Source organism: Canis lupus, chromosome 21, assembly GCF_003254725.2.
Source record: "Canis lupus dingo isolate Sandy chromosome 21, ASM325472v2, whole genome shotgun sequence".
Lineage (NCBI taxonomy): Eukaryota > Metazoa > Chordata > Mammalia > Carnivora > Canidae > Canis > Canis lupus.
In genome coordinates this window covers 11,989,379-12,013,933 of record NC_064263.1, presented here as the reverse complement: position 1 = coordinate 12,013,933, position 24,555 = coordinate 11,989,379, and the positions used below count along the sequence as shown (strand labels likewise).

The window sequence follows — 24,555 nt, the reverse complement described above, 5'->3', positions numbered from 1 at the left end:
ATAACTAATTGATGTTAACTATCTTTGCATGTATTTTTATATGACATATGTAGATTTTTGGCTAAATAAACGCATGTTAAAATCCTTAGCTCAATTTTCTTACTTTTTTAATTGACATTTTCACTGAGACAATTATAAATTCATTTACAATTCTAACAATATAAACTATAGTGCAGGCAAGTAGAGCAGAAAAAAAGAACCCAGCAAGGACTTAATTCAGGAAGTCTCCTTACCCCCTGTTCTGAAGACTATCTCCTCCTACTTAGAGGAAACTTCTCCGTCTCTGAAGGGATGGAGGATCACTGGAGCTTGGGTTTGCTCCATTAGCTCCAGCTATGTATCCAAGTGGTAGATGGTCATCAGAGTGTCCATTTTTTCCCATATTCCTCTATCTCCTGAGCTAGTGCCCTCTGCAACCATCCCCAACCCAGATGGAGGAAAATATAGAGATAGTTGCCCTGAATGTACTCCCTTTCCTATTTTACCACCCTCTATTTTCAGTTCATCCAATGTTTCCCTGGAGCAGCAGCATCCCCTTGGGCCATGAGAGGGAAGTGGACTCTGAGAATATGGAGGCTGGCTCTGTAATGGTCCCAGCTCTGAGAGTCCAGCCTCAGATTGAAGCTCAGTCAGGCACAATCAGCTGCCGGCATAGTCTTTTCAAGGACTCTTGCTTGGACAACCGGATATCCACATGCAAAAGAATGAAGTTGGACCCCTTCCTCATATCATACTGAAAAATTAAATAAAAATGGATCACAGACCTAAATATAAGAGCTAAAAGTATTTTTTAAACTCTTAGAAAGGGGCACCTGAGTGGCTCAGTGGTTGAGCGTCTGCCTTCAGCTCAGGGAGTGATCCGGAGGGTCCTGGGATGTCTGCGCTGGGCTTCCTGCGGGGAGCCTGCTTCTCCCCCTGCCTGTGTCTCTGCCTCTCTCTGTGTCTTTCATGAATAAATAAATAAAATCTCAAAAAAAAAAATAAAAATAAATAAATAAATAAATAAAATCTCTAAAAAATAAAACTCTTAGAAAAATAGTGATAAATCTTCAGGATCATGAATTAGGCAAAATGCCTTCTCAAATATGGCATCAACCATATAAAAAAGAAACGAGATAAATGAAATGTCATCACAATAAAAACCTTTACGCCTCAAAGGATGCTATCAAGAAAGTGAACAGACAACCCATAGAATTTAAGAAAATATTTCTAAACGATACATCTGACAAAAGATTTCTATATAGAATTGTATCAAGAAATCTACAATTCAGTAACAAAAGAGAAGAGACACAATTAAAATCGGCAAATTATCTGAATATTTTTTCAAAGAAGATATACAAATGGCCAATAAACAGATGCAAAGATATTCAACATCCTTAGAAGTGAGTTAAACGTAAATCAAAATCACAATGAGTTACAATTTCGCATCCACTAGGATGGCTATAATCAAAAAGAGAAACAATAACAAGTGTTGGTAAAGACATGGAGAAATTAGAAGACTCATATATTACTGGTGGGAATGCAAAATGGTACAGCAATATTGCAAAAGAATTTGACAGTACTTCAAAAAGTAAATATAGAGTTACTGTATGAGCCAGAAATTCCACTTCTAATTATATATCCAAGAGAATTGAAAACATATGTCCACAAAAATGCTTGTATATGAATGCTAGGTGAAAGAAGCCAGGTACAAAAGACATTATATGATCCAATTTACATAAAATGTCCAGAATAGGCAAATTCATGGATATAGAACATAGATTAGTGATTTTCAGGGGGTGGAGGGGTGGCATTTGGGAGTGATTGCTAATGGTTATGGGATTGCTTTCAGGAGTAATGACAATGTTCTAAAACTGATTATAGTCATCATCAGGCAACTTTGTGAGTATATTGGAAAATATTTTAATCACATACTTAAAAAAAATATATCTGCTGCAACTTTATACCCCCAGCCATTCCTCTTGCCAATCAAGGCCCTTGCCAATTCTTAACTGTATTATCCTAACTTGTTCTACATCCAGTGCTGCTGTCAATCCATCTTCCATCCCACAGACAGAAGAATTTTTCTGAAATCTAGATCTCATGGTCACTCCGTTGTTTAAGCTCAATGGTGACTCTAACTGGTTACAATATAAGACTTTCTAATGATGGTTTCAACCTGTGCTTCAGCCCCAGCTTTGCAGCTTCTCTGCTACCCATGTAGGACTTGCGCTGCCACATCTGCCAATTAAGTCTCCCCTCACCTTCCACTTCATTTGCTACTCTCTTCCTATTCATTTTTCTCTACCAGATGTCCTATCCTCTTTATCTTGAAACGTATACTTATCCTTCCAAGGTTTCCTTTCTACTTTATCTGAGAAAGTTTCTCCAGCCCCTTGATACAACAAGCTGTTCCCACACTATGGGGGCTTTCATGACTATTGGATTGCACAGGATGTGGCTTTGATGATGTGTTCTCTCTCTCATACTGGCCAGAAGCCCTGAGGAAGCGGATTTTTATTTTATGCATGTTGACATTTCCACTCCCTGACACAAAGATTCAATAGAGACTCAGTAAATGAATGAAGCCAGGTTTAGTGCTTTTTCCAATGTACCATCATTCTTGCCCCTTCCTGGATAGACCAGAACTTCCAAAATTACTCTCCTCCCCTTTATTAGAGATTTTATCATGTAGCTCGACATCACTCTCCAGTTCCACCTGTTATGATTACAACATGCACGTGAATAAATTTTCTAGTATTGTGGACCTGATCTTAATACTATTGTTCTACCTACCTCAGCAACTTGCCTCTGAGATCTGTTCTAGCCCTGCCATTATGAATGACGAGTCTCACTTTCCATTAACCCCATCTGTACCTGTTATACATTGATCTTACCACCTCCTTACTGTCCCTTAACTCCTGTCTTCACTTTTTATTCACTTGAGTTCCACTGTCAATAATTAGATTAATTCTCTTATGTTCATTTGCATATTCCACTGCCCCTCTTTCCCTCTACTGCACTTTCTTATTAAATCACTAACTCATGCGGAATCTAAATCTCTTCCTATTTTGACCTAAACCTGCTTAGTAGAATGTGACTGGAGAAAAAAAGGCACAACCATACTTACTAACCTCATTTTATTATTTTTTATTTTTATTTTTTAAAGATTTTATTTATTTATTCATGAGAGAGATAGACAGAGAGGCACAGATACAGGCAGAGGGAGAAAGCAGGCTCCATGCAGGGAGCCTGACATGGGACTTGATCCCAGGTCTCCAGGATCACACCCTAGGCTGAAGACGGTGCTAAGCCACTGAGCCACCCGGGCTGCCCTCATTTTAAATTCACAATTACCAACCCTGAGTATATTTTTTAAGTCAAGTCATCTTCCTTCCTCAAATTATCTCACACCTTTTCATTTCTCCTCAAACCTTTTCTACAGCTCCCCTGATTCAGTCCAGCAGCATCTTCAGCATCATCCTCTTGGTTTATCATAATAATTGCCTCTCCAGCCTCTCCGCTTCCCTCTGACCCCTATAAACTCTTCTCCATAAAGTACCCAGACGGGCTTTCTTAAGATGCCAATTAAATCATGCCACTCCCTTCCCTCAATACCCTCTATCAATTCCCTATTTTATTCCTATGGAAAATCAGGGTAAAAGTACATCATCTTCTCCCTACCTACCACTTTTCTTACCTCATTCACTGCTAATTCTTCCTTGTTCCAGGTCTTTAAGTCACATTGTCCCTGGAAAGCTTCATTTACGTTCCCATGTTAGGCCTTTGTATTTCCTTGTCTTTCTGTCTGGGATTTTATTCTCTCAGACATTTACATGGCCTAGTTCATTTTCCTCAGAGCTCTGCTCAATTATTGTACTATCATAGAAGACTTCTTTGATTACTTTATATAAACAGTATCCCCAATAAACACTCTTCTTCTTAAATGTCCTTATTTCTCTCCATGAAATTCATTAGTATGTAACATATATTTATTTGTGTATTGCTCACTGCAGGCCATTAGAATGCAACCCCCATGAGAGCAGGGACTTTGATTTACTCATTCCTCCATCCACAGCAATCTCAACAATGTTGACAGCTTGTTGAATAAATAAATCCTTGTTGAGAAGGATCCCATTACACAAAAATAATAAAGAAAGGAAAGAAAGGAAGAAGGAAGGAAAGAAGATTTTGTGTTTTAAAAAAGTTCTGTATATAGAAAAGTTCTGTATATACCTTTTATTTGAGGTAACAGGATATACATAATTTGGTACCCTATTTTTAAAATTTTTTTAAAGAAAAACGTATGTATATATATATATATATATATATAGAAAATAGTCTCTCTCTCTATATATGTGTCTATATCTTTACTTTTATGTGACCTTGTACAATTTATTTACTCTCTCAGAGCCTCTGTTTCTTTATTCACCAACTGTGAAATTAATTCTACATTGAAAATCTGCTATGCCAATTTAATAAATTAATGTAAGTCGAATACCTAGTACCCAATAGACTCTCAGGAGCAGGAGGTATTATTAGAGGAATAGTAGAGATATGGCTTTTAGCAATTATTCTAAGTCTTAGCTAGTTGTGTAACTTCACATATGTCACTAAACTTCTTTGGACTTCAGTTTCATCAGTAAAAGGAGTGGCTGGGAAGAAAACCTAAAGATAAAGGTTTTCAAAGCAACCTAGGTTTTAAGGGAGCAACCTAGGTTATATATATAGTAACGTGTTTTTTTTTTTACTGATACCTCACAAGAGCACCTCTAGATCTTTGTGAGTCAAAAGACTCAAACTCAAGGCCAAGGTTGTAAATTGATTATTCAGCTGACCTCAGTTTGCTGCTTCTATCAGAATTCTGGTTCAGTTAATGGCTAAGGGCATCCTATATATTGTATTTACTCCTGGCATCTCCATCATTACCTAGACAACAGAAGAAACCCTTATGTTATTTAAAAATAGTTCATCTTCATTTTGTATCTTCTTAACAGGCATAATACTAAAAACATTTTTTAAGGCAAAAAGTCTTTTATGGCTAAAATCAACAACACAAAAACAACAGGTGTTGGTGAGGATGTGGTGAAAGGGGAACGCTCTTGCACAGTTGGTGGGAATGAAAACTGGTGCAGCCACTGTGGAAGAAAGTATGGAGTTTTCTTAAAAAGTTAAAAATAGAACTATGCTATGATCCAGCAATTGCCCTACTAGGTATTTATCTAAAGAATACACAAATACTAATTCAAAGGGATACCATGCACCCCAATGTTTACAGCAGCAATGTCTATGATTAGCAAATTATAGAAAAAGCCCAAGTGTGCACTAGCTGATGAATGAATAAAGAAGGTGTGGCATATATATATATATATATATATATATATATATATATAATGGAACATAAAAAAGAATGAAATCTTGTCATTTGCAACAACATGGTTGGAGCTAGAGAGTATTATGCTAAGCAAATAAGTCAGTCAGAAAAAGACAAATACTGTAGGATTTCATTCATATGTGGAATTTAAGAAAGTAAAACAAATGGACAAAGGAAAACCGAGGGGTGGGGGGGAGGAAAGCCAAAGAATAGACTCTTAACTCCAGAGAACAAACTGCTGGTCACCAGAGAGTCGGTGGGGTGATGGGGAAAATAGGTTATGGGAATTAAGGAATGCACTTGTTATGATGAGCGCTGGCTGATGTATGGAAGCCCTGAATCACTATATACTAATAGTAATATAACACTATTTTAACTGGAATTTAAATTAAAACTTGAACAAAACAGCTCTTTTTAGATAAGCTAATTCTACCCTAAATCATTTTTATTCTGAATTGAGCATAGAATGGACCAGTGGAAATGGAAAAGCCTTTCCATGTATTTGTTTTGGTTCAAATAAAGTTCTTTAATAATGATTAAAACACAGATAGAATTATAACTGATATAAAAACATCAAACACAATCTCAACAGAATAAGAAATCTGTGTATGTAATTTCCTATTATGCAAACTGATTACATGTAATATATCTTTAAATGAAGTAAAATTATGAAAAATAGACTGGAGTTAAAATCAAGCCTGGTTTGTTATTAAATAATGATGCTTATGTTGTAGAGTTCAAGGAAATTCTTTTCCTTGTCATATTTTTTTGTTTTTCAATTTTCACAAAATTCGTGACCTCTTTTTGAGTCTCTGAGGCCTTCTTTGTGTGTTATTCCAAAATCAAAAGAAGGAAGAGAACTTAAAACGGGACACAGGTGGGAATTCTACTTTAATTATATTAACATTCCATTGCTATGGATTAGAATGTCCTGAAGAGAGTAAACTAACCCAAAGTAAGAGCATAGTAGAATTAAAAGACAATATGGGGGGGGGGGGTGCATGTGTGCATACATATACATACATACACCACAGTGGGCTCCCTTTCAAGGGAGCTTAATGAATGAGAGCATATGTTAAAATATGCCACATGAACATCCTCCAACACTTAGAGTGCTTGACATTCTCTTAGGATAAGAGTGTCAGATCTAATTTCTCTAAAAGTATGGTTGCTACAGAAAAACCCTTGGCACATAGGGATATGTGAAATTGTCTTGCCTTGTGATAATTTGAATTTTAATTCATATCAGAATAATAACAGCACATACTCAGTTCAAGATTCTAGGGACTCTTCTAAATGCTTCAAATAAATTTCAGTAGTTTCTCCCTTACCTGCCACAATAGGTTCCCAAACCCACAGTGGATGCCAGAAGTGAGAAACCCACATGTACTGTTTTATCCTATACATATATTCCTATGTTAAAGTTTAATTTATAAATTAGACATAGTAAGAGATCGACAATAATAATAAAACAATTGTAACAATATACTGTAAATAAAGTTATGTGAATGCAGTTTCTCTGTCTTAAAATATCTTCTTGCACTGTACTGACCCCTCTTGTGATGAGGTGAGATGATAAAATCCCCATGTGATGACATGAAGCGAAGTGAGGGACGTAAGTATTATGAAGCAGGGTTAGGCTACTATTGACCCCACCACCGTTAGAAGGAGGATATCTGCTTCCAGACCAGGGCATAACTGAAACTGCAGATAAGGCAGGGACTACTGTAGATACCTAACAAGCATTTATAGCAGTGGTTCTCAACCTCTCTTAACCCATCCCCCTCTTTAAATAGGCTACACGCCCAGCAAGGAACCCAACGTGGGGCTTGGACTTATGACCCTGAGATGGGAGACCTTAGCTGACATCAAGAGTCGGATGCTTAACTAAGTCACCAAGGTGCCTCAAACATGCTCCTTTTAATCAGAACTAAATCAGCACTCTCTGCTCTTTCCACCCTCTTTTACTCTCACACACACACCAGATTCTGATATGTCATTTCACCTAGCACCTTTGTACCTTCTACATTTTACTCCCATCAGCCATGACCCTCTGTTGCAAATCCATCCTGTGCAATTAACTTCTACATATCCCATCCACAGAAGATTTTTAAATCGTCTGAGATTTGTATCATGAAAATATTAGGCATTTTAGTTTTCCATACATAGAACTATAAGATTGAATATCTTCCCTCTTGTCATCACCGCTTTGAGATTTTATTTTATTTTTTTATTTTTATTTTTTTTCGCTTTGAGATTTTAATACGTATCCATTTCCTCTTTCACTTTTGATAATCATTGATTTAAGGCATCTCATACTTATTGAATATTTATAAATTGGCTAATGCTTTATATTTCTTTAAATCCCACAGCATTACTTGGAGGTTAATTTATTATTTTTATATTAAAGATGAGTTATTTAAGACTCAGAGATATAATAACTTGCTTAACAGTAATAATAGACCAAGTATTTGAAATCTAGTGGGGCAGAAATAAGGTTACCTGTTTACTGTCCATTTCATTTTCCTGCAGTACATTTCCAAGCCACAACGAGGTGGAAGGTTGTAAGCTCTGGTCAGTTCACTGTGCGCAAATGTTATAGGATTGGCTTTAAAGTATGCTCCTCAGTCTTTTATGTTCTCTCTTTCTTTCTCCTACTGTACATCCAGAAACAAAGGACTGCAAAGTGGTGGAGCCACATAAGGGAAGAAGCCAAAATAGTTGAATTTCTGCTTGTAGAAGGGTAGCATTTTATAGTTACCTGCGACCAGATCACCACTTAAACGTATGTAGAAGTGATCCTTCATTATGTTGTCACTAATGGTTTGTAGTTATTTGTTTCCACAGTTATTATGACTTATCCTAATTAATACACTTTGCCAGTTATCCATTTATTGCCTCTGTGTTCCAAACCCATCCTCTTTTCCAAACCCATCCTCTTTTTTGATTCTACAGCTGGACGCTACAAACATTTCTCCTTTTCCAGCAGGCACAGTGTAAAGGCTTTGCCAGTGCAGGGTGCTAGAGGAATACTGTAGGAAGGAGGGGATTGTTTTTATCTAGAACCACTGCTGCCAGAGGCCATCTTCCTACCAGCAGACAGGTTTCTTGCCAGAGGCACTGGCAATAATGGAGACCTACAGGTGCACACCCTCCAGAGAGTTTCAGTGGGGCACCATCAAGCAACTGCCCAGCAAGTGGTTTTCTGCTCATCAGCCAAGGCATGAGGCACCCAAGTGAACGATTCCACCATCCAATGGGCCTCAGCAATACCTTCTGCAACAAAGTGGGTGGGAAGTGGGCAGGCTCTGACAAGCATTTTCATTCTTTGGATGCTCTCCTTCAGCCACAGAAGTGGTGGCTTTTCCCTACACCTGCTATTCCTGTAAAGTTCTTTCTCTCTTCATAATTAATTTGTTTTTGCTAATTAATAATTCCTAATGTTAAATGTTCCCTGCTCAACTTACTGAATAATGTCTGTTTCTTTACTGAACCTTAACCAATATGCACGAAATAAATACACAACTTAAAAATCGGTGCCATCCAAATCTATAGTAATATAAAATATGGCCACATGGAGACATATTGAAAATAAAGTATTTTGAGTAAGGTAGTCTGGAGTTTGAGGACTGATTCTGTCACTTGCTAGTTCTGTGACCTTTGGAGGGTCTCTAAATATCTCTCTTGCTATCGAGATTAAGTAGCATATTGTACATCTTTGGCACAAAGTAGGTACCAAATAAATGGTATTTTATTTTATTTATTTTTTTTAAAGATTTACTTATTTATTTATGATAGACAGAGAGAGAGAGAGGCAGAGACACAGGAGGAGGGAGAAGCAGGCTCCATGCCGGGAGCCCAACATGGGACTCGATCCCAGGACCCCAGAATTGCACCCTGGGCTAGAGGCAGGCGCCAAACCGCTGAGCCACCCAGGGATCCCCTAAATGGTATTTTAAATAATAATTCACTATGAGGATTTTTCAGTACCTGTGGTTGAGCAATCTTTCATTCTCTTGTCATATTCAAGTGATTGTGTCCCCCATAGCCTCACTGTAGATCTTTGTGTACTTATGTCAAACAAAGCATTTCTAAACGTAGCTTAAATTTCGTTCTCTCACTTTGTTTCTTTTGCCAAAGATTATAGTTGAATATCATTTCTGTTAAAATTAATCAGTATTTAAGGTGTTTATCCAATTCCTTCTCATGTTTCTTTGGGGAGATTCTCTGACCCCAATTATGCTTTCACAAGTCTTTTATTTTCCATCCTTCTATGATTCTGCTCACTATTTTTTCTTTCTGAAAGAGAGATTCCCAGATCATACTTTGTGGACTTTTAAGAATAACTGCTTCCTGATTTTTATAGGCAAACACCATCTGGTTAGAGCATTTTTTATATTCATTTTTAAATGTTAATTTAAATACAACATGTGGTATGATGTGTCTATTAGAACTTCCTCTACAGTAATTTCACAATATCACCTAGTCCCCACAAGTATTTATGTGCTTTATTTTTATTCCGTAAGCCTCTTGTCACTATTTATCTATTTATTTTGGGGATACTGACTGTTTAGTTATTATTAGCATAAAGCACCGGTTCTTCTATCAACTGTGTCTTTACACATTTCCCTAGCAGAAGAATATTTGAAGTAAAGTTTTCAATGCCTGTAAGAGTCTTCCATTTAAGTGGAAGCTGTTATTATTTATAAATAAACCTTATGGTCAAGAACATGGACCAGGAGGACCATGTACACAGACACATTGGGTAAAAGTCTTAACTCTCGTTTTTAAAATTAAATATAATTAACACACGGTGTTATATTAGTTTTAGGTATACAGTATGATTTAACAATTCTGTACATTTCTTGATGATAAGTATATTCTTAATCTCCTCCATCTATTTCACCCATCTCCCCATCCATCTCCACTCTGGCCCCTTTGTTTTCTGGATTTAAGAGTCTGGTTTTATTGTTGTTGTTATTTTTGTTTCCTCTTTTCCTTTGTTTGCTCATTTATTATTTTATTAAATCTACATATGAGTGAGATTATATGGCATTTGTCTTTTTCTGACTGACTTATTTCACTTAGCATTATACTAATTCCATCCATATTGTTGCAAATGGCAAGATTTCATTCTTTCTTACAGCATGAATAATATTCCATTATAAAAATATACCACGTCTTCTGTACCCATTCATCTACCAATGGACATTTAGGTTGCTTCTATAATTTGGCCATTGTAAATAATGCTGCAATAAACATGCAGTTGCACATATCTTTTTAAATTAGTGTTTTCATTTTCTTTGGGTAACTATCCAGTAGTGGAATTACTGGAATCATATGGTAATTCTTTTTTTAATTTTTTGAGGAAACTCCACGCTGTTTTCCACAGTGGCTACATCAGTTTTGCATTCCTACCAATAGTGCACGAGGATTCCTTGTTCTCTACAACCTTGCCAACATTTGTTGTTTCTTGTGTTTTTGATTTAGCCATTCTGACAGGTGTAAAGTGACATCTTGTTGTGGTTTTAATTTGCATTTCCCTGATAATTAGTGATGAGTAGCCAAAACAATCTTAAGAAAGAAAAAGAAAGCTGGAGGTATTACAATCCCAGATTACAAGTTATACTACAAAGCTGTAGTAATGGAAACAATATAGTATTGGCATAAAAATAGATACATAGATAAATGGAACAGAATAGAGAGTCCAGAAACAAACTCATGATTATATGGTAAATTAATCTACAACAAAGGAAGCAAAAATATATGATGGGAAAAAGCCTCTTCAACAAATGAAGTTGGGAAAACTGGACAGTTACATGTAAAAGAATGAAACTAGACCACTTTCTTTTCACTATACACAAAAAAATAAACTCAAGATTAGATTAAAGAGCTAAATGCGAGACCTGAAACCATATATAGAAGGAAACATAGGCAATACTTTCTTTGTCATAAGCCATAGAAACATTTTTCTATATTCATTTCCTCTGGGAAAGAAAGCAAAATTAAACTATCAGGACTACATCAAAATAAAAAGCATTTACACAGTGGAGGAAGCCATCAACAAAACGAAAAGGCAACCTACTAAATGGGAAAGGATATTTGCAAATGATATATCTGATATGGGGTTAATATCCAAAATATGTAAAGAACTTATACAATTGAAAACACAAATAATCCAATTTTTTAAATGGGCAAAGGACCTCAATGGACATTCTTCTAAAGAAGACACACAGATGGCCAACAGACACATGAAAAGATGTTCAACATCAATAGCTCCACTTTTAATGACCATGTGGCATCTGAGTTACAAGCGGCAGAAAATCAACTCAATCTTCCCTGAAGAGATGAACAAAGAAATCAAAGAGGAATTTATTGCATCACACAACTGCAAAGTTAAAGGTTAATTCAGGATTCAGGCATAAATGGACTGAGGGACTCAAATAGGGCTTTCGTTTCTTCCTGCTCTCCTTTCTCTCATTCTTGGCTCTTCATCCTTATTGGCATGTGCTCATCTGTCACACATCCCGTGGTGTGAGAAAATTATGACAGTTTTCCATGGACCTCTTTCTTAAAGCTTTGGAGGGGAAGACATACGAGAGAACTTTGAATGGTTCAGTTGAATCACTAGCCCAGTCCTAGATCTCTTACTTTAGCCAGGAAGGATAAAGTACTCTGATTAACCCACTGTGGCCAAATGGGCAGATGATATCCTAAGACTCCTGCGCAGAATCATATAATATGTGTGGACATTGTTCTCTACCATTCTGTTTTCTTATCCGTAAATTGTGAAATCACCCACCACCCCAGTAGGGGAGATCATGATGACGAAATGGCATTTTGTTTGGAAAAGATATAAGACCTGAGCAATAACTATTAACATTTATTATAATAACAAGATAAAAACTAAGAATGTTATGTGGTAGAGACAGAAATGACCTTCTTTTTTTGTTCTGTAACCATATATTTTGCCTGTCTTGTTAACCCATCCCCATCTCCTTAAGAAAATAGCAAAGAGCAGGGACCCATGACTCTTAGTCCTCATGTTTCCATGACAACAACTATCACAGAAAAAGGAAAGAAACTAGCATATAGTAGCACTATGCATTTTGTAGAGCTCTTATTCAGAGCAGTCACTTGATAGCTGTTTGATGAAGTTCAGGGAATGCAAATTGACTGATGCTCTACGTCTGAATAGGTAACTTCTTAAAAGTGCAGTCCAATCAAAAACAGAAAACAATGTATTGTATTACAAGTAATAGAATGCTTTGATATTTCACATATGAAAAAAAAAAGCCCCTCTCTCATAAGGTTCCGTTAAGCCCATTTATAAGAACATTTTGTTCTAATAGAAAGCATAATCTGGGCCAGTTAGAAATTTGAATTCCAGAGTCTTATGTCTATCATTAATTACAGTTTGAAGGAGTACATTGCACTTAGGAAAATACTAAGGCCTGGGCCTGGGGATTCATATTCTGAAAATCAATACAATGGAACAAAATAAGTTGGTTTGTTGAAATGGAAATTTTCAGATTAATCTAGGCAGGGAGATAGTGCATCCACACTTCCCAGACAGATTTTGTCCTCATCTTTGAGAGTTACTTAAGCTTAGTCCATCCTCACCTCTGACCTCTTTTTGTTGGGATGTCTCACACTCTTTTCTCTTCTAGTGTTGGGGAATATTCTGTTCCCCAGGGAGCCCAGAAAACGAAGGCTATTTTCACACTGAAACGGCTCGGATGCAGCCAAATCCAAATCCAGGTATAACACTAGTTCTGACATCTGAGAGTAAGTCATGAATTTGGCAGTGATGACTCACCGGACAGATGCCAGTGGTGGTAAAGGATTCCTTCCTAGGGAATAAGAGCAGGATGATTCTCCATGGAGGCACAAGATAATGCACTGAGGGAGGTAATAACCACATACCGCTTTCTCCTATGGCCCTCGTTTTTTATTACAACTTTATTATTTACTTGCATACCATACAATTCACCTATTTCAAGTACGCCATTCAATGGATTTTTGTAAATTCACATCATTGTACGAGCCTTACCTCAATCAATTTTAGAATGTTACCGTCACCCACAAAAGTAAACCTTTAGCAGCCACACCTAATCCCCTTACGCCTGGGCAACAATGAATCTACTTTCTATCTCTATAGATTTGGTATTGTCCTAATTTTGATACCTCCAAAAATCGATGCCATTTTTTATCTGTTTTATTTGCACTACTTGGATTTAATAAATAACTAAGCATACAGAATAGTATCATAATAACCATATGTATCAATTACTTGCTATAGTTTAGGTGCTGTGCTAAGGGTTTTTCACATATTATCACAAGAGGACACCACCTCTCCTGATAGGTAAGAGAGGTGCTTAGCAGTGTCTGGCATATGGTAAGCCCTGTTAGCATTTCCTGGACTGGCTAAGAGGAGATAGTTCAGCATAATGCTTAAAAGCAGGGACATTGCGATTGGGCTCCCTGGGTTGGAAGGCTTGCCTTGCCCGTCTGTAGCTGTGTGAGTTTTGGCAAGTTGCTCAGTATCTCTGTCCTTCAATTTCTACATATATAAGAGAGGAGATGAGTAATTCCATGTAGGGCAGCCATGAGGATTAAATGACATAATAAAGGAAAGCTTACATATCAGTGACTCTCCCATAGTATGTATTTTATAAATAACAGTTAACATATCACCATAATGCAGCATGTGAGTGATAATGGTCAAGAGCTAAGCAAGTGTGGAAAGAGATTTGAATTACGTACAGTGGCCTACAAGGCTACAAGGCCGTGCCATTATGCTGGTCCTTGAAGAATGAGTAGGGTTTCCAGGCCAAAAAAAAAAAAAAAGGGGGCAAAGGATATTGTTAACATCAGGAAGTGCTAGCTGAACACAATAGTCTTGTGTGCCTAGATCCTGGTGTTTTAGGAAGAAAACTGTAGGCACATATGTTCAATTTCCTTAAACACAATTGGAGCTGTGGTCCCTGATTTATTTTTTTTATTTTTTTTATTATTTTTTATTTTTTTGTTTTTTTTGTTTTTTTTTCCTGATTTAAAACCAACTTATGTTTTTGGAAGAGATATCTTAGTTTGGACGTCTGACCTCTCTCTTGATACGTGGTAAATTATTTACATATTTGAGTTGCTATCTTAAGGTCTGAGAGCATAGTGCTTGCCTCGGCAGCACATATACTAAAATTGGAAGGATACAGAGAAGATTAATATGGCCTCTGTGCAGGGATGACATGCAAATTCGTGAAGTGTTTCATATATTAAAGATGATAGGATCTTCTTGCAAAAAAATGTTTTTAAAAAGATCTGAGACCATGATTTAGTCATTTGTATCTCCAGAAAAATACCTAGCCAAATCCTGGGAGCTGAGTCATTATCCAACAAATATTAGTTGAGGGAGTAAGGAAATCAATAAATCAATGGATATTCGTTTTGAAGACCATGAAAATAACAATTTTCTGCGGTGGATTAGGGTTAGAAGGCCATTCTAATCTTACCACGCATATTTTAGACACCACAGTTCAGTGGATGTTTAGAAAGAAAAACAGTGAATTAGAGATTCCATGGTAATGAAAAATTGTTGCCTGGATGCTCTGATGTTTTAAGAACTATTAGCAGTTGAAGCTCAATCAAAAATGAAAATCCCTTGGGGTGCCTGGGTGGCTCAGTCAGTTAAGCAACCAACTCATAATTTCAGCTCAGGTCATGATCTCAGGATGGTGAGATCCAGCCCCAAGTTGGGCTCTCTGCTCAACTCAGAGTCTGCTTGTCCCTCTCCCTCCCTCCACTTGTACTCTTTTTCTCTCTCTCTGATAAATAAATACATAAATAAATAATAATTTTTTTTAAAAAATGAGAATCTCTTAATTGGGAGATGATCCTTGGAAGCACTGGCAGAGGAGTAGAGAAGTAGGACAGGCAAGGAAAGGAAAGCAAAAGGGTTGTGATAATGAGCAAGTTACCACTGTGTGAAACCTTGCCTCAGTCCCAGGGGGACCTCTGAGCGTTCATAGCATGAGATTCAGATTTATTCCACCTGAGGAGGGGAGGATGCTGAAGAACTTACTTCCCTGTATGTCAGCCTCAGATGAGACTGTTCCTGGGGGTGCTAACTTTGTAGCACTCTGGTCTGTCCAATGTGCAAGACAGACACACCCCATGCATCCGTGGAATGCTTATAAGCAGAGATGCAGGGGACTGCGATTGGAAGCATGGTGCTGAGGGGGTGTGGGCATTTCCTCACTATTGTCTCACTACCATAGTCCATGTCTTCCTTTCTCAGATTCATTTATGCCACAAGTTAAGTTCAGTCTGTCCTTTCACTGATTTTTAAAAATATTTATTTATTTATTCATGAGACACACACAGAGAGAGAAAGAGAGAGAGAGAGAGAGAGAGATGGGCAGAGGGAGAAGCAGGCTCCATGCAGGGAGCCCAATGTGGGACTTGATCCTGGGTCTCCAGGATCATGCCCTGGGCCAAAGGTAGATGCTCAACCGCTGAGCCACCCAGGCGTCCCCCTTTCATTGATTTTTTAAAGGAACTTCTTGGTCATAATTCCAAAAGGGAGAGAGAGAGAAATAGAGAACTTAGAACAAGGGTTGGTAGGACAAGCTAGTCTCCACTGCTGTAGTCAATCTTGAGGCGAGAATTGATATTCCGCATTTCCCTCCTTTACCACTTCCATTCCCCTGACCAACCTGCTCCTAGGCTAGGGTCACCCTGTGGGGCAAAATCTCAAGAGTTTTATTTCTAAGAGTATGAGTCCCGGGTTGCTCGTCCTCAGCAAGATGCTATCACTGCAATTGCCCTTTCAGTTCTCACTAGGCATGGAAGCATCAAGAGGCACCCCAACGAGTGCCATGATTTCTAGTCAGACTCCTCCTGTTTCATTATTTAGCAGCAACTGTATCCTCTTGGTAATCGGGATGAATTACCCCTGCCTGTGTGCTAACAGCCTTCTCCAACAACAGGCCTGTAGGCACGAGGAGCCAAAAATAATCAGGCAGCAGCTGAAGCTATAGAGTTAGCAGAGCCCTTACTGTGTCCCCTGGTAGAATTATCAAGACCTCTAACTCTGCAGAACCCGGAGTTGCAACAAGGGGAAGCTTGCTTTCTTAAGTTGATTCTTTAAAGTGATGGTAGGAGGCTTCACTCCCACTTCCACCTTTGATGCTAGCTATTCAGGACCTAGCACTAAATATACTAACATCATCTAAAAGTAGTACCACCTACTGAATTTAACCACATTGGTGTCATTCCCAGTGAAACACAGCAACATATTTACAGTCTCAAATCTGGTACAGAGAAGAGTGACCACTGAGCTTCTCATTGATGCTGGTATCCCTTTCTGGCGGACACTTCTTATTGTTTTAGTGAAGGGAGTGTCTATGGGCTTTCCTGAGGAACATAATCAGTTGGTAGTTTCTCTGATATCACAAAATAAATACATTATAATATGCCCACCTCTCTGAGACCTTGGAACTCTCTTCTAATACTTTGCCAAGGTAGTTCTGGCATCTCCACATCATTTATTTTGGGCCAACATTGTTTCCAAGCTTCAAAGAGCTATTCTAGTAGCACATTGGGATCAGTTCCAGGTTTACTTGCCAGAATGTTAAAAATTAACTCATTAAGGAGTGCTCTCCTAGAAACAGATTATCTATCATCTTGTGCTACATTCTGTCCTCCCTGATTGCATCTCAAGACCAAATCAAGAACATTCTCCAGATTCCTACCAGTACTTATTAGCCAGGTCCTATAGTTCATTTGATTAATAATCCATTTTACCCTGCAACATAGAACATATTTTTCTACTCAGTTCATAGTGAGACCTGATCCTAGTTATTTGTCCAGAAGCAATGAGGGCAGTTGGTAGCAGAACTCGAGAAGGAAAAGTATCACTTTATAAAACATCCTATTCAGGTGGAGCATTCATGTGGCAAGTGACTTTTCTCCCCTAGGAATGGGCAAGGGTCTTTTTTTTCTGGGCCTCATTTCAGAAACATCTTTGGGGCCAAGACTCCTAAGAGTATCTATCCAAATATCTCCTCCTATATTCAGTGTCTGACTCCTTTCCTAAAAGAATTCTCATTTTAGTGGAGGAGACTTGCTAGCTCTGTGTAGGGAGTCTCCTTTAAAACTCTGCTTCTCCTAAAATCAGATCTGAGGCCTGATTTTTAGCATCCATCCTCTCTATCCTATAGCAGAAGGAAATGAGGATCACTTTGATTGTTTGGAGGTCTTCGAACTTCTACACCAAATCCTGAGATGAGTGTTGGCTGACTCAAGACTGTAACGTTTCCTCCTACAGAGTTTCTGGAAGTTAGCCAACTCCATAATCTCATGTCTTTCAAAGACAAGAACAATAGACTTTCCTTCCATCTATATATATTTTTTAAGATTTTATTTATTTATTCATGAAAGACACACAGAGAGAGGCAGAGACACAGGCAGAGGCAGAGGGAGAAGCAGGCTCCATGCAGGGAGCCCAATGTGGGACTCGATCCTGGGTCTCCAGGATCACGCCCTGGGCTGAAGGTAGACGGCCAACCGCTGAGCCGCCCAGGTATCCCCCTTCTATCTATATTCTATCCTAATCCACTTGATGACAGTCTTAGTAATTATGTTGCTACATACAGTTTGTTAGGGATTAGCTCCACCATGTTGTTTATCAGCAAAGTGGTCCTTAGTACCACCTAGCTGCTGAATGATTCAGTTCAAGAAGCTGGTGTTGAGAATCTGCTTCTTGGGTCATCTTAGTCCCAGCTAACTTATTATGCTGGGGTTGGATTTCCCCATAAGACCCTGAAACAAGGACTTGAGTAAAAGTAGTTTATTTGGGAAGTGAACCCAGGATGGACCAGTAGAGGAGTAGAGAAGTGAGGAAAAAAGAAAAGGAAGCTCATGCAGGATGAGTCAGATGGAAGATTTCCCCTATGAGAACCAGGGGCTTCATCCCACTGGGAACTTCTGTAAGGCTTCATAAAGCATGCCTCAGAACAATGTTCCTGAGGAGCAAGGAACCTAGGGTAGTCATCCCTCAACTCCTGTTACCATTGGTTGAGAGACATTAACTCCTGGAATTTCTCACCTGCCTGCCTCATGTGTCAAGTGCTCCAGAGGCCAGAGAATGCCCTCTGGGAATGGGGTCACAAACATTCATAGTAAGAGGCTGAGTGGTTGGTGCTTATAGAAACAGGGAATGCCAAGATAATATTTGGGCAGGACGCTCAAAACATCTGTTACAAAAGATAAAGCTCCATGAGCATATTACGAATGTCAGTGCTGCCATTCTTTTTTTTTTTTTTTTTTGAGAATGAGAGAGAGAGAGAGAGAGAGAGAGAGACTGTAAGTGTGAGTGGGAAGAGGGCAGAGGAAGAGGGAGAGAGAAAATACCAAGCAGGCTCCACGCTCAGTGTGGAGTCCTATGTGGGGCTCTATGTCATGACCCTGAGATCATGACCTGAGCTGAAATAAGAATCAGACGCTAAACCCACTGACCCACCCAGGCACCCCTCAGTGCTGCCATTCAATGCCATTAAAAAGTAGTAGCTACCCACAGCATATCAGCACCATATCCATTGTGTAAACCAAAACATTATGATATCTGTTTTGTTTCTTTGCATGTTGATTGATTTGGTACCTTTCTTGATGAGAATATATGAGAATATATTCCTCTGCCTAACCAAGAAAATATGGATACACTGCTTGGCCTAAATGTTGATATGAACAATAGACAGACTCATCTCAGTATAATAGTGCCCAGAAGTTCCTTTAAGTGTATGTTTCTCATCCTGTTTTCAAAACAGAATTTTAGAAATGGGTCTTGAGAACCATGGATACATAGTCAAAAAGAAAAAAAATCACAATACTAAGACACAGCCTTTTCAGAAATAGGGAAACAGCATCTTTTAATGTCTTATTTTCCACTTGTGAAAATATATATAATATATATTACATGAACAGAAGAGTCCCACAGCTGGAATCAAAGAAAGCTAACAGAAAGGCACATATGGAGGCAGGTCTTTTCATAAGTTTTCAGTTAAACAACATTTAGGGCATCACAAGTGACAATAAAAGCCATAAAAGCTCAGGAAACCTGTGTACTGACTCTAAAGGGCTAAATAGGAAATGACTCTTAGGTCTGTTGAAAATGGAGGTCATCTCTGGAGAAAAAAGTTGTTTCTACTTAATAGGCCTGTCAGCCCAGCAGAGAATGTATTGGAGTCTGGACAAAGGCATCAGGGGCAAAGTGAGAGCCAGTGCTTAACTTGACAGCTAGACTGCTCTTCTCCCCTTTCTCTTTAAGACCTGAGGCCTTGGCTGATTCCAAGAAGCAAGTAACAGGGCTGATGCTGGCCTTGCAGAATTGTGGTCAGCTACAAGACAGAATTTTGTAACAGACTAAATATTTAACAAGCCTGTAAACACTGTGCTGGTGTTGGAAAAAACATAAAAAAGAACACTTGCTTTTTTTCTCTCTTATAGGAAAGGTATAGGCATAGATCTTTGGCTTGCGACATGTGTATCCCTATCTTGACATTTACACAAATTGCTAAGAATTAAGACGTGAGATAATGGGATTATTTCTGTCAGATGCCAGTGAAGAAGCCTACTAGGATTTAGCACAGCTGGAGCAGCTGACAATCTTGGGCGATGTGAGGTGGGGCTTCACGATGTCTGGCTCAATGGACTCCATTAGGTCACACTCGTTTGCAAGTATATGTTTCACCAGGCATCTGGAGGCTTCATCAATGTTGATATTCTCCTGTAGGGGGAAAAAAAAAACAACTTTTCTTATCAATATACTAAAATAATTCTGGAGCAGGGTCCTATGTGTGACAAAGGGCGGTATTTTTGGTAATTCATTGGAATACCTCTTCTATATCCTACCCATGCATCCTCTTTCTATTCTCCACACTCTCATTCCTTCGAAGAACTTTCCTTTTCAGTCCTTCACAAAAGCAAACATATTTGTTTTGTCCCTTAGGAGAAAGTGTTTAACAGGCTCACTTACTTTTAATATGTTGGATTTAACTTAGAGGGCAATTTTCTTGTTTTCACATACTCTTACACACTATAGTGTCACATGTAAGACACGTATGTGTCTTCAGTCTGACTTTGGTTCATAATTGCCCACTGCCACATACTATTTTTGTGACCTTGATAAGAAATAGGAATAATAAGACACCTCCTATAGTGGTCAATAGTGATTTCACAAGTATTTTCTGGCTGTCTGCCTTTCAATCAAACAGTAGGAGCACGCTGCTCTGACCTCTTTGAAGTTACTCATGGACATGTGACTTTCATCAGACGATGGAATGTGAGGGAAGATGTGGCTCACTTTCATATAGATGGAATAAAAGGCAGTGCTTCTTTCGTCAATCTTTTCTCCCTGCTTCTGCAATCATGGAAGCACAGAGATGGAAATGCTCTTGACCTGGGTCTATGAATGAGGGTCAAGAGGAGACAAGTATCTCATGATGATGTATGTAGCAGAGTCAGAATTATGACCTTGTTGTTCCAAGCCACTGAGATTTAAGGTCATTACTGTGATATTACCTAGACAATCCAGGTGGATAGAACTCTTCAAAGGAAAACATGAAACCAGAAATTTCAGTATGTGTTCAAGAATAAAATAAACTTCAATCTGGGGAAAATATGGAGCAAACATTTAAATCTAAAATACATTGTTTATGGAGATGCCTGGGTGGCTTAGTCACTTAATTGTCCAACTCTTGGTTTCAGCTCAGGTCATGATCTCAAGATGGTGAAATCAAGACCTACTTTGGGATCCATGCTCAGTATGGAGGCTGCTTGAGATTCTCTCTCCCTCTCCCTCTGCCCCTCCCACTTGTGCTCTCTCTCTCTAAAACAAATAATAATCTTTTTAAAAAATACATTGCTTATTCAGTTCTTCCAGATTAAATCGTTCCTGCTAATCAGAAAACTGAGCAATACAGAATATTTACTACTGGCATACTAAACAAAAAACCTGGATCTGCAGTAAAGTCAAATGTGTAGAACTTCTCTGAGTGTTTCCTCATAGTCAATGTAAAGAGATAAGGATTTTCTTATCAAATTATTTTACTACAAGGCCTTGTCTGGCCTGAAGTATAACTACTTATCTCTGAATTTTGTATGTGTGTCATGTTTGTTGATATATTTTGAGATCACTGCAAAAAGTCATACCTCATGGAAAATGTAAGAGGTAGTGATCGTTTGCAAATGTTACCTATGGCTAATGGCAGTTGATGTAAATATTCATTAGCATGTTCCCCATCTTTCAAGCCCAATCCTGAGTTCACCTGTGACCAAAGTTTAAGGAAATTTTTGGAGTTCCAGGAAACAGACTGATTATTTTCTCTTATTTACAGAGCCTTAGTGAAAATACTTTTTCTAAGTATAAAACAAGGTAAAATTCTGGTTGCTTTTTTTTTTTTTTTTTTTTTTTTTTGCTTGTTTATAATGTTCTCATTGTTGTTGGTTTTTATTTCAGGCCAGAATTCATGTCTCTGAGCCTCCCATTCCTCAACTATACAATGGTCTTTTTTTTTTTTAAGATTTATTATTTATTTATTTATTATTTATTTATGATAGACAGAGAGAGAGAGAGAGGCAGAGACACAGGAGGAGGGAGAAGCAGGCTCCATGCAGGGAGCCCGACATGGGACTCGATCCTGGGACTCCAGGATCGCGCCCTGGGCCAAAGGCTGGCACCAAACCGCTGAGCCACCCAGGGATCCCTATACAATGGTCTTGATGACAATACTTACTTAATGAAAAACTGCTTCTCCTTACAGGGTATAGTAGTCATTGATGCCTGCACAATATGTACACGCTGGGCACTTTATACACATAATCTTACTTAATTCCAGTTAAAGCCATATAAGGTAAGAGTTTGTTTTTTCTTACTGATTTTGTTGTTATTGTTAGGCTGGGCTTTGTTAGCTTTAGCTCAAGTATGTGCCTCATTCCATGGAAGCCGGTCCACAGAGATCGGCTTCCTCTAGCCTTGTTCCTTGCTGAGTGGATTACTGTGCCTTCAAGTCATTGCCCACTCTCAGCATGCCTTCTGCCACTCTTCCTCTGCCTGGTGTCATGCCCAGGGGTCACACCTGAACTATCTCCTCTCAGAAAGTAATCTGACTTAGATGGGGCCCCGCTCTTTGGGAGAGACCCAGCTCAACATCTGCTTTTGCACCCAGCCACTTGTTTACGTGAACAATTAGAAGCCTAATCCAGGTCTTCTGCTATCTCCAATTTTAAGAAAGTGCTATTGGGTAGCCTCACACAGCTTTCCAGATTTTGGCTTCATGGGCCAGCACATCTCATTGAGGAAGCCCTACTTCTGACTGGTTTTTAGGTGCTCGCCAAGCCATCAATAAACCAACACTTGGGTTCCCATTTGGCTATTGCTTGTGTGTAGGGAAGGAGGCAACAAAATCTCACCTCAAATATTGAACACAAGATATTATTATGTCTGTTTATAGATAAGAAAACTTAAGTTTAGGTAGATTAATGAGACAGGGAAACTAAAGGACTCCGTAAATATCTACTTTTTGCTCCTTTCCCTGCTTCTATTGTTGATAAGACCTGCAACCCCACCCCACTTTACAAGTGCCTCAAAATGCATATAGCATACGTCCTCCTTGTAACAGACAAGGAGTTGATGACTTCTCTAGAATAGATAACATCTAAGGTAGGAGCAGGTGAGGATGACCAGTTGAAAATAGCATTTGTGTGTTCCAGACCATCAGCACTAGACATCTTGACACCAAGGACTCCCGGCTCCAAGGAATGATGCCTGGGCCTCCATCTAACCAGTTCCTGAATCCCCGAGAGGGCATGTACACCGGACCACTGACCCCAGTAAAAAACCCCAGACCCTGAACAAAGACGAGACTCTTGCTCCTTTCCTTTCCAAGTCTCCTGGACATTCCATCTATATCGGCTCTCTCAACATCTTCAATAAACTCTGCTTTCACCTCATGCTGGCTCACATTTGATTTCCATCCTATGTATAGCCAAAGACCCTCTTGGCTGGTCCTACAGGACCCCCTCTGGCTCCTTGGACCTGGCCTGCTGGTATCATTAGAAAACTTCCCCAAGATCACACAGTGGGTTGGGGCCAAAACTCACATCCAGGTCTTTCTGACATCAAAGCCGGCTCTTACCATGCCATATTCCTTTCCAAGATTGCTTTGGAAACCAAGTGCAAAAACAAATAAAACGTTCTTACTGCAGTGTTAAGGCCCAGTGCTAAATAAATCTTAGTTTCTTTCTCTTTCATACATTAGGGGAAAAAAACATGTTTATGTGATAGGAAAAACACATTTTAAGCATTCAAAAGGGCCCCCAGTATTAAGTTAGACTAGTCAGTAGTATTTTTTAAACCTCCACTCATATATTAACATGCCATTTAAATAGGGTTTTCTTTCATTAATGTGCAAACTGGCAAAATCTACTAATGAGGTGAGTGAAATGCAAGTGTGGATAAATTTATAAAACTTCATCAGCACTATGAGAAAGACAACAATAATCTAAGCCCAAGTAGTGGGACTACTTGGATTATCAAAAGATAAGATGATGCTGCTGAGGTTGTTCATTAAGTTGAACACACCTAATAAAGGCTAATTGGTGTTAGGACTAGGATTCGGGACCATGGAGGATGAGGCTGTCAATAAAGGAAAGCATCAGAGCCAAGGATCGCCTGCTTTCAGGTGGTGCATACGAATAATGAACAACACGGCAGCTCAATGACATTCATTAGCCCATTCAATTGATATAATTCAGAGTCCCACTAAGCAGTAGACACACAAAGGAAAAGATGATAAAATAAGTCCCATTTTTAATTGAGCTTCACCACTAGCAAGGTTTGTATAAACAGCAAAAATATAATGAGGTTGGAAAGGGTGTCTGGTATCACATCACTACAGAGCCTCGAGTGCTCAGGGGGCCAGGTAGAGTCACTGAGGACTTTCTGCAGGTGAGGTGTCAATAAACACAATATGATACACATCCATTACTAGAGAGACCCTTAGCACTCTGCTTGATCAATTCATCTATCAGTAAGTATTTAGTAAATACCTGTTGGGTGAACCATGGTGCTGTTGCCATGGCATATCCAGTTCAGATTAGAAACTGAAAGCAGAAGCTTAGAAGAGGGGCAAATATGATCATTT

General features: G+C 38.7%; 1 protein-coding gene, 1 long non-coding RNA gene and 1 other non-coding gene across 3 annotated transcripts in view; 2 read left to right on the top strand and 1 right to left on the bottom strand.

The window, feature by feature from the left end:
• The first annotated feature begins 8,015 nt into the window (after positions 1-8,015).
• LOC112642045 (uncharacterized) lies at positions 8,016-23,346 on the top strand. Its single transcript, XR_003125005.2, has 3 exons — positions 8,016-8,138; positions 22,174-22,263; positions 23,123-23,346. It is a non-coding gene; the product is annotated as an uncharacterized LOC112642045 (long non-coding RNA).
• LOC112642172 (U6 spliceosomal RNA) lies at positions 14,525-14,631 on the top strand. The gene has a single exon (XR_003125082.1). It is a non-coding gene; the product is annotated as a U6 spliceosomal RNA (small nuclear RNA).
• The window catches only part of RAB38 (RAB38, member RAS oncogene family), a 55,456-nt gene continuing 50,155 nt past the window's right edge, over positions 19,255-24,555 (bottom strand). The window contains exon 3 of the mRNA XM_025419359.3: positions 19,255-20,138. Within this exon, the coding sequence (XP_025275144.1) occupies positions 19,986-20,138 (153 nt within the window). The 3' untranslated portion in view covers positions 19,255-19,985. The remainder of the gene's footprint in view (positions 20,139-24,555) is intronic.